A 10777-nucleotide genomic window follows, 5' to 3' on the forward strand; every position below is an offset into this window, starting at 1 on the left:
TCTCCTCTCTTGAATAAATTTGTAGTCATTAATATTCATCTGTTCAATATACTATAGTCTCTACAGATACATGCATGCCACGCCTCCCCACACTACTCACAGTGGTTTTGATTTTGTCTGATTTGATGGTTGAGTGACATGGACATCATCCAATCAAACCCACACAGTTTAAATGGACTCTACGAAGACGTGCGTCATAGAATTTTTCTGCCAAACAAAAGCTTGGAGACCAATAGGAATGTGAAGGATGAGCTGTCTGATGTGCTTGTTTCATCCTTATATAGGCATGACAAGCTCTGATTCTACCGAGTGAGCTCCATGCCACAGAGTGTGATGTGTGTGCAGTAGGAGTCTGACTTTTGAATGCAACAGCTTTCTGTTTGCACAGATGGAAGTCTGCCACACACATACTGTTGGACAAAGTGAAAATAAAGCATTTGAGCCCATATTTGCATGAAAACAATGAAACAATTTAAACCATTCTTGTTTATTAAATATGGATACAGTCCCTGTTAAATCATCCATAGCTGAACTATGTGGCTCCCTCTGCCCATTAAGCAGTTAAATAATTTACTTGCTGTGTTTTGTGGGGCAGATTTTCTTCTTAATAATTGCTTATTACAATTTAGCAGAGATGTGTGGCGAAAACTTACCAAACAAGTAATTTACAGCTCAAACCCCAAAAGAAGGAAGTGTGTAGGTGTGTGTTGTTTTCTACAATGTCCCATTGACTATGGAGTCAGCCTGCATATATGATACATGTGATGTTTTCAGTGTGACTGCTTTCTACTGAAACGTTATGGCAGCACCTACGAAAAACAGTGTGGTCTGTTCACTTTGCTCCAGCAACTATAAAATGGATCATTAAGATTCATCCTCTGGTGACCATAAATTACTTTGATCCTCTTACGTACGCCACCGATAAATGAATGTTGGCAATCTTTGCAAACATTTATTGCAAACAACACTGTGCTACTCAGATCTAATAAATGTGGTGTGACATGATTTGATGCGTGTAAAAATGAAAACAGCTTCTGAATCGTCGGCGCACCACTGGAGGAGAAATCGTGTATTTTGCTGCGACATGTCAGCTGGATTATCTTCATTTTGTTTTGCAGATGATTTTTGCTTTTGTTTTTTCCACAAATGTCAGTGTTGCATCATTTCACGATGCAGTCCTTTTGGTTGATTCATAGACATATGTTGTAGGCAGTCACACTGAGATCATCATTTCATGAGATTGTCACATCAGCCAGCTTTGAACTTCTCACTGGATGTCTATTCCAGGACCAAATTATGGTGTTGGTTATCTTTCATCTGAGTTGGTCCAAAATGATTCGGTGTAGCTGCACCTGACTTAAGTCAAAGTTTTCTTTCAGACTGAAAAATCTTCTGTGAGGCTTCTCTGAGGCTATAAGACTTCAGATTATTAAGGATAGAGAATTTTCTTAAACTTAAGAACAGGTGCAAATGTGCAGGTACTGCAATAAAGTTTTCAAAAATATGCAATGTTTCCTTTAATACTGCTGTCGATGGAAAAATTAGTTCCTTACTTTTTTTGGAAGAGATAACCCTGTGGCCACAAAACTGATGCTTAACAATGTTTACGATCATTATATTTTGATTGCTATCATTGTCAGTGTCTCTTTTTGATTATGTAAGCATACTGCAAGAGCAGGTGTTCCGTATGAGGCAGCTCGAACCTTATAGGATCACTGTACACTCCTCACACAGTTTTCACCCCCACATTTCCTGTTCTTTCTCTGGATAGTTGCACCATTAAGAAAGCTGGACTACTGCCTGGAGGACTTACACAATGGCAACTGTGTCTGTGTGTCCACGTGATTTTGTGTGCATGTGCATGTGTGTGTGTGTGTGTGTGTGTGTGTGTGTGTGTGTGTGTGTGTGTGTGTGTGTGTGTGTGTGTGTGTGTGTGTGTGTGTAGTTTGATTGTTTTGGTTGTTTGACTGGATAGTTGCCAAGACATAGAATGAAACACCCACACTTTAAAAAAATAACTAGTTTAAACAAGTATGAATTTATTCTTTTTTATAGTGCATCTTTCAAGAACATCTTTTTTCTTTTACAGTAAAAATAAATAACAAATGAGCAGATTTTTCAGATAGAATAATTTCTTTTTCAGCTACAAAACACACAACATGCAGACAGGAAACAAAACAGAGGAGAAAATGGTATAACTGGCACTTTGGTCATCTGACAGTGACCTCACTGTCATGGCCACTGAAGAGCACCCGGGCTCAGTTTGACCTCCCCCACGAGACTCAGTAAGAGACTAAAGGAAGATGACACTGAATATTTTTAAAAATCGTTCTTAATCTCAAAGAGAAACTAGTTTCTGTAACTCCTGCAAGGGCATTTGGTTTTCTGATTGCACCTGTGTGAAAGAGTCTATGCATGGATATCTCTCACTACCTCCTACTCTTTACTCCTACTACATGTTTGCTTTGCCCTGCTCACCACCATCAGAGCCAGAGATCACCTCCTTCCATCCTGTCTTTGCCCTTATGAGATCAGGAGAGCTTTACGATAACTGTGATATTCAAAGGACCGCTGGGAAAAAGAGCAGGTATACATGAGCACACCTACACTACATTTTTTTTTTAAATCTCAGTACAGTAACTTGTTTCTAAGAAGAAGGGATTAATAAACACTCTTGAAGGACTGCTAGCCTTTTCCTATATTAGGTAACTTCCTCCTCCTCCTCCTCCCCCCCTCCCCCCCACTTCCGTTGCTCCCTCTGAGCATTTCTCCATTGCTGCCTCAGCAATACTAATTTCCACTTTTTTCTGTCTCACTTCAAATCATCTCCATCAGTGCATGTCAGTCTGCGAGTCTTAAATTATCTCCTGATTTCTGTCTCTCCAGATTCTCTCATTGCTCTCTTGGTGTATTTACAAATCGGCCAGTTTGCGCCTTGTCTGTCCATTTGGCATCGCTTGTTGATGAATCAGAAAAGTGAGAAACCTACTGACGTATTTGTCTTTTGCAGTGTTGCCTACTTGTGAATCCATTCATCCCCATTTATGCACACACACAGATGCCCGTTAAGTCAGAGCTTTCCATGTGGCCAAGTGATCAGTCCTTTCAGTCCACTGCTTTAGCTGCACTGAGATGACTCGCAGTGCATTTTTGTTTTGTTACTAATTTTGTCCCACAATTGTTTCATGACAGTATAGTGCACCTCAAAATTTCTTCAGTTAAAATGTATTCTGCAACTAGAGTCCCAAAGAAAAGAATGATCCAAGAAATATTCAATATATCTGTTTTTTATCAAGATCTTCATCTGCATCCAAGTCAACAATCATCACACATTATATCAATATGTCACAGAAAGACATCCAAAACCAAAATCTCTGGCTTCCTGACAGGAAGCATTCATTCCCGTGGTTGTCGCAAAACAACACTATATTTACAGAAAACGGTGAATGATGACTATGATGGATGGAGCAACTACTGATGAGTAGATTTATTACTTATCTCCTGCAAATTGCTGCTTCTATGTCTAGCACTGTCCTCTGTTCTGTCTCACTGTTATCTGCTTCTTCTCTTATTGCTGGGTGAACACTCCCCTCCCCTCACCCTCAGCTTCTTCTTTCTAAATTTCCACCCCTCCTACCCTGCCATTTTGTCTCCCTTTCTGCTTCTATGACATCTGTTTCCTCTCTCTCTCTCTCTCTCTCTCTCCTTTCTCTCCCTCTCAGCTTCAGTTTGTTTCCCTTTCTCTGCTCTCACTCTCAGTGTAAACCCTCAGCTTCGCTGTGCATGCTGCTCTGTCCTGTAGAAACACAAGCCTTCACAGTTTTTCTGGATCGAGATGAACATGATTGTGATGAACCATAGATAACAGTTTGAATACTCACAGAACACATAACTATTTACATGACACTTTAAGTGGTTACAGTATATTCATTACTGTGCACTGATTCTAACAGTAATTGTAGCATTTGTAGCAACCAGTTAACTGGATGCACTAAAAGCACTAGTAGTTTTAACTAAGTTGAGGTGACAGAATTGACAACATCATTCACAACTGCTATCAAATTGTGTTTGTATCAGTGATGGACTCAGCCCTCATAGCCCTGATTGCAGGGAATCATGACATCATACAGGTAAGACAGAGAAAGTCATACCTGCAGAGCATTGTAGATAAATATATACCTTAGCTGAAGAACTCTTAGCAGCCCTGAAAAGTGTTAAGCCCTGTGGTTGGTAGATTCCAAATCTAACCATCCCCCCCATCTCCCTTGCTGTGCCTTGAGGATTTGCTTACAGCAAAGTGGGCAAAGGGGGTGCAGAAAGTCTAACAGGGATCCTCACAGCCTTTAAAACAGGCTGGAAGGGTAAGGGTGTGGTACTAAGAGTCAGATTCAGCCGAATAGCAGGTGGAAGTTGAGGCAGAGGGTGAAAACAGAAAGGGCTAGTAGTGAAAGGAAAGAGGGTGAAGAGGCTCTGGGAGAGGAAGAAGATGGAGGCAGGTCAAACTCAGGTGGACATTCAAGCTCAATGCACCGCAGGGTGACACCGGAGTCCTCACTGCCATAGTTTTCCCAGTACTCTTCTGGTTCTAGTTTGGGCAGCGCCAGCTCATCCTCTCCCAGCTCGTACTTGACTACTGAGGTGGTTGTAGATGGGCCCTTCCCATACAAACCAGCCTTGACAGTCTCTGAGGCTTTTTCAAAGACACCTTTTGTGGATGACTGGGGCTTGTTCTTGTGGAACCACCAGCGCGTCTTGGTGCTGAAGGTGGTGGTGGTGGAGCCAGCAATGGAGCCGGGGTCAGGCAGAGGGCAGAGGGCAAAGTCCATTTCACGAAGGAAGCGGAGGTCCTGGCCACGACGGGTGGAAGGGGATGCGCAGATCACTTCAGATGAAGAGACACGGGCCTCACGGAACCACTCCCACAGGGCACGGGCCTCACAGCCACAAGACCAGGGGTTGGCATTGAGGCGGAGGAACTCGATGCCCTGGGTGTCCCTCAGAGTCTGGCTGGGCAGCTCAGCCAGAGTGTTATTGAAGAGGAAGAGCATTGTCAGGCGGCCAAGGTCACGGAAAGCGCGGCGGTTCACCTGCCTGATGCGGTTGTCATGGAGGAGAAGACGGTCGAGATTGACCAGTCCACGGAACACATTCTCTGAAAGGGTGCGGATTCGGTTGCCGTGCAAGAACAGTTGACTCAGGTTGATAAGGTCAGAAAAGATGTCATCCTGCAGGAAGTGAAGATTATTCTCCTGCAAATTGAAAAAAAAATGGGGTTTAATTTCAGAAGATCAGACACTATGAGTGTGATCTGTAATATTTGTAACATGTGATGCTGCATGTGAAGGAACTTGTGTGGGTGGATGCATGTGTTCTGTGTGTCAGTTAACTGTATGCATGTGCGTGGCTTTTCAGCGCCCCTACCTGTAGGTACAGGAACTGCAGACTGTAAAGCTTGTGGAAGATGTCATGTGGCAGAGCAGTGAGCCGACAGCGATGCATGTGGAGGCTCTGGAGCTTCTCAAGGCCACGGAAGGCTCCCCCTTCCAATCTGTGAAGGTTAGGGTTATCCCCCAGGTCCAACTCCTCCAAGTCCCTCAGCTCACTGAAGGCTCCGGCCTCAATCCACGTGATGTTGTTAGAGAACAGCCACAGAACCTGAAGGAGGAAAGCATTCATAATATAAAATTTTTATTATATGTTTGATTATTCTTAGACTTTAAATGTGGAAAAAATATTTACAAAAAACTCTGCACTGTAGATGTTGCTTTCTACTCTCCTTCTTACCTGAGTACCGAAGCCAAAAGAGCCAACTCTAAGCTCCGTTATCCTGTTGTTCTGGAGGAACACGCGCTGCGACTCATATGGCACTCCGACAGGAACGGCGGTAAAGTTCTGCGCCTGACAGCTCACCGTCATGGGCGTCGGATAGCACACGCACAGGTGCGGACACGCCGATGCCGGACTTGGCTTGCCAAGGACTAGCCACACCACCAACCAGAGGGAGAGACCGCCTAGAAAGAGAGAGGGCAGAGGGAGGGAAGTGAGCCGGAGCTGTCCATGGTCCTATCATCATCCATTACATTCAATGCAACAGCAGGAGCCCACAGCGGTAAATATCTACGTTCACTTATAGATAGCAAAAATGTGTGACTGTTTCTGCAATTATGGCTTGTGTGCGCTTATCTTTTCACTGAAGTTATTTATATATATCCAGAAACAAGATGAAAGTCTTACAGCTTTGTGTGTCGCAGTAAATTAAATTTACGCCTTGGCACTGCACTTCTGCCGACCATTACGCACAGCAATCAGAAAGGAGTTTACTCAAATCTTATTTCTCAGAGCCAGTGAAAAAGCTCTTGATACATTCCACCTAATACACTGTATATCCAATTTGGCTTGAATAAATCACAAAGCAAGTAGTTGGCTAACAGACTTCCATTTCAGTTTTGTATCATCCATCCATGTATCAGTTTTGGATGTTCTGTTTCATATAACTCAAAGTACTTCAGCGTTCTTAGAGTAAGAAAAACTTAACTGTTCGACTTCTAAAGCAAAGCAGCATTTACTGTCAGTTTAATCCAAGGGAATCCAAAATCAAAGAAGACAGAGAGAAACTTACTTTTGCAGCTGCGCATGATGGAGCATCGTCGGCTCCGGGAATAAGTAGAGGTTTCCATCCTGAACCAAAAGCCTAAAGCGAGTTAGCCTAAGACCGCGAAGTAAAGCCTGCTATCTCCGCTGATGCCCTGGTTCCCGAGTCGGAGCGACTGAGAGTGTGCCGGTTGATGGCTACCAGTGTCCCATATATACTCAAGCACCTTGTCATTGCCTACGGCAGTAGGCACCGTGGAATCTCCTACGTCACTGATTGGGGTCATGAATGAGTGAGGGCGGTAAGAAACGGGGAGGGGAGGGGCCGACCGTAGGGGATTCTCTTGGAGCGCTTGTTCGCGCGTAAAGGCTGGTTGGAGACGTGCGCTCAGACTCTGTTAGAGGAGGAGACTTTTCGACGCACACAGAAAAAAAGAGGGAGGGAGTGTTAAAGAATGAATGTAGAAGCGGTGTAGGGAGGGGTGAATGAGCCAAGGCACGGTGCCCGGTAATGATGACTGAGTTGTGGAGGAGCGGAGGATGGGTAGGAGAAGAGCGCATAGCTAGTTTCCTGCCCGACGCTTATTATGGTCTGTTTCCGGCGCGCAACAGCCAGACAGAAAGATAGAGAAAAAGACTTAGATGGTTCTGTCTTAAGAAAGAAGGATGCCCCCGAATTATGATTCAACCATAAGGGAGAGCTCGGTGCCAGAAGAGAGTCACTCAAAACAACAGTGACTGAGTAGTATTTGCTGAGGTTAATTACGACATACTCCAGTCATACTGTTGGTAGATTAATTATAGCTCCTGACATAATTTGATGATGAAGATATGAAATGGCAGTCATTATCTAAACAAGATAGAAGTGAACATATGAAAGTGGGGTGTCTTTTACTATTTAAGGGCATTTGGGCAATGGGATTGGAGTTATGAAACATAGTTCCTCCCTCTTCTTATGTCTTTCTTCTATGTTTTTATTGCACTAGTAGAAATATTGTTAACTAGGTTAATAAATGGGCGCGCGCGGGGGGGGGGGGGGGGGGGGGTGAATTGCTAGTACTGAATCCAAAAATGAGAAAGACACTAAAACACAGCAGATGCCGTAATATGCATGCCACTAGAAGAGTGTTTAGCTGTCTGTCTGTGCCTCAAGCTGTCACTGCTTGTGTTCAACCACCAGCTGTAAGATAGCAAGATAGCATCAGATGTAACAGTGCCACCATGTGATAAATTATGCTCTAATTTGACTTTTATTTGATCACATTAAGTTTTAAACATGCAGTCCACCATCTGAAGGGCTGTACTGTGTATGCAATCAAGGACAAAAGCATTTTATACTATTTTGGCTTTTTCTAAATAAACTGCTCTGTGATGGACCTGGGGTGCACCCTGCCTTTAAATTGTCACCTCAGATAGGCTCCAGTTCCCTCCCGTGACCCTAGGTGGACAAGTGGTTTTGTGCAAGTGGTTTAAAGTATGCAGATTTAACACCTAAGACAGCAGCTCTCAAATATTTTCTGGCATGCTGCGCCTGAATGCCAGCCCAAGCCTCACAGTTTTAATCAACCAATTACAATTAAATAAAGGATCCAAGCTGGATTTCAGTGATAAAGGTTAGCACATTGTCTTTCATCAGTAGTTCCCTATAAACATACAGCGATACATGTAACTTATTTTCCCTCCTGCTGTGGCTCAATTTCCCACCAGTGGGTCCAGCCTCACTGTTTGAGGAAACACTGGCCTGAGGTGATAGACATACCCCAAGGTATTGGATCTACAGTGAGTAGGACAGAAATGTATAGAATGCATTTTTTTATTGTGAATTTACCAGTTAATTTATTGAAGACTTGCACAATCATTTAAAGTCTCTTCAGACTGATAAATGTGCATGTGCGTTTACTTTTTCTTGAGGTATGACTCAATTTTGCTTTAATTGATCATTAATTAGTTTGAGCTATGAAGCTGCATGAAGATCTATGGGTAAATATAAATTTGAACCGTATAGCGTGTTTTTAGTGAGCGTTTTCTTAGTGCGGCATTATGCAAGCAACACTCTCAAAATACAGGAAAATAACCTTCACAGTAATAACTGTGAAATTGCATCATTCATGCAGCACTAGAGTAGATCAGAGTTGACCTTGAAGAATAATTTCAGCTTTTCTTTGTGTGTCTGACATTAAAAATAAATGTAGACTGCTGCTCAGACCGAGAGATGTGAGAATGTAGACAAGAGAAGCATACCCATTCATAGAAACACACAGGCGGCACAACAGATGAGCGTATGAGTGAGGAAAGAGTCACACATTTGGGCGTGTGCACGGGCGCATACATAAGCGAATACACATACAGTTTGTAACTGCCATTCTGCACAAAGCCAACTGAGCCACAGGCATGATAAACAAATGAGTAATTGAGGGGATCCATTACATGGTGTGTGCTGTTGCTCCCTCACACCTCCTGCTCTGTCCTTAACTGGACTTCTGGACACGCACACACACAGGATTCAGTGGCCACTGGCCATCCACAACCAGGACCTTGTTGGCTTCCCCTTCTCACACACCCACAGCGCCAGTTGTGCAAGTGTGTCTGTCTGTACTCGTGTGTTAGCGTGCCTGTCTTTTGAGGAGAACTTTGTCTAAATGCCACCACGGCGTGTCAGTCAGTCAGTGTTGTGCCAGTCACCCACACAGCAGGTTCGCAGTACTGTGTAGGCACATTCTCAGTGATGATGATCACTACATCGTGTTTGTGTAATCTCCACACAAAAAACAAACCAAGGCTTCCCCGGCCTGCACCCACTCCAGCACATCTGCCAGCCCGTCTATCCGTCCATCTGCCTTTCTGTCTTTCTCTGTCAGTCCTACCTCACTTCATCCACTCTATCCTGGGCTTTCATCCATCATTAGTAACAAACTGAGGAGTGCGTCACTGCACCTGCTGCACTCTAAAATAGACTGATTTCGCACTCAGCCAATCAAAATGAGCCTCTCTTATTCTCATCTGCAGGTGTGCCTGCGCCATTTCATCCTGTGTGATGTCACACTGATAGCAGGTTGCAGTGGTTGCCTGTGAGTGTGATGGGATATTGTAGTAAAGGTGTGTCTGTTTCCAAGGTAACAACACTCAGTTCTCAGGCCTTATTTGGACTATATTAAATATGGGTTATTGCTTCCTGTTATTGGAGTTTAGCCCCACTGTGAATAGCTCACACTAGCTAGATTTGCTTTTTTGTGTAGAGTTTATAATGAGGTTCAGTAAAGGTGACGGACTTCTACTGGGTTAATCCTTCCAGGAAAGTTAATCAAAGAACTGTGTCAGCACGCACGACTTGTACACTCGGTGAATTTGTGTCCCATAGGCCCGGAGTAATGAGAAGAAGCAAGAAAGACAGGAAGATGTGAGCACATGCCTCGTGGTGGTTGCATTAGACAGTGAAGTAAAAAGACTTGAAGACACAGACGGCACAGAGACAGCGCCGTGTCACGCACATAAACAGCAAAACAAAAGGAACCCAGGACATGTACTTCTTGAAGGTGACTCAACATGTCATTTTGTTTAGAAGCAAAGTAACACGTTGCTCACTGGCACGGTCCGTCTATCCCTCACACGCAAACACAGAGGCACCAGCATCTTTCAGCGTCTGTCCAATTGTCACAGACAAAGATGCTCGTGCTGTTCTTCCTCGTCTTGCTCACCTCCCCTTTCCTGCATCCCTTCGCTCTTTGTCTTCCAGTGCTCCCTCCCTCATTTTTTTTTTTTTTTTTTTTTTTTTTTTTTTTTTTGCCAGTGTCTTTCATTTGTTTGGTCTCTTGGCGTCACCACTTCCGCTTAACCATATACTGCGACTGTCTTTCCACACACTGGCACACGCTCTGCAGCACAATGGTTACTGGTGTGGCATTTAATTAGTTTCTTCTACTTATAAGGCAAATACTTTGTTGAGTATCAGAAATACAAGACAGCCATTTAGAGAGCACGTCATCACTATTGTGACTGTATTTTTACTATTTTTTCAAAGATGACTCTGTTGTTCTTCAGTAATAAGATAAGTCAGTATAGTGTAATGAGTTCTCTTCATTTTAGAAGAAAAGCTCGCTCACAAATTTATTCATTCCAGCTGATGTCATTATTCCCACAGGGTAATTTGAATATTATCATATTAAGTCGTGCTGTATTTGGTGTTTCC

At 43.5% G+C, this 10777-nt stretch overlaps 1 protein-coding gene across 1 annotated transcript; it reads right to left on the reverse strand.

The window, feature by feature from the left end:
• Positions 1 to 2758: 2758 nt before the first annotated feature.
• On the reverse strand, positions 2759 to 6760 carry rtn4rl2a (reticulon 4 receptor-like 2 a). The gene is made up of 4 exons (XM_030735171.1): positions 6620 to 6760; positions 5785 to 6011; positions 5422 to 5655; positions 2759 to 5249 (listed from the first exon to the last, which is right to left on the reverse strand). Exons 1-4 carry the CDS (start codon positions 6675 to 6677, stop codon positions 4389 to 4391), a joined length of 1380 nt encoding a protein of 459 aa, XP_030591031.1. The 5' UTR covers positions 6678 to 6760; the 3' UTR covers positions 2759 to 4388.
• Between the last annotated feature and the right edge of the window lie 4017 nt (positions 6761 to 10777).

This window comes from Archocentrus centrarchus, chromosome 1, assembly GCF_007364275.1.
Source record: "Archocentrus centrarchus isolate MPI-CPG fArcCen1 chromosome 1, fArcCen1, whole genome shotgun sequence".
Taxonomy (NCBI): Eukaryota; Metazoa; Chordata; class Actinopteri; order Cichliformes; family Cichlidae; genus Archocentrus; species Archocentrus centrarchus.

Coding starts and splice junctions, on each gene's coding strand:
- rtn4rl2a (XM_030735171.1), bottom strand. CDS start 6,677: ATGGAAACCTCTACTTATTCCCGGAGCCGACGATGCTCCATCATGCGC. Junction 5,656..5,784: donor CTTTTGGCTTCGGTACTCAG/GTAAGAAGGAGA, acceptor TTCCTCCTTCAG/GTTCTGTGGCTGTTCTCTAA. Junction 5,250..5,421: donor TGCAGTTCCTGTACCTACAG/GTAGGGGCGCTG, acceptor TTCAATTTGCAG/GAGAATAATCTTCACTTCCT.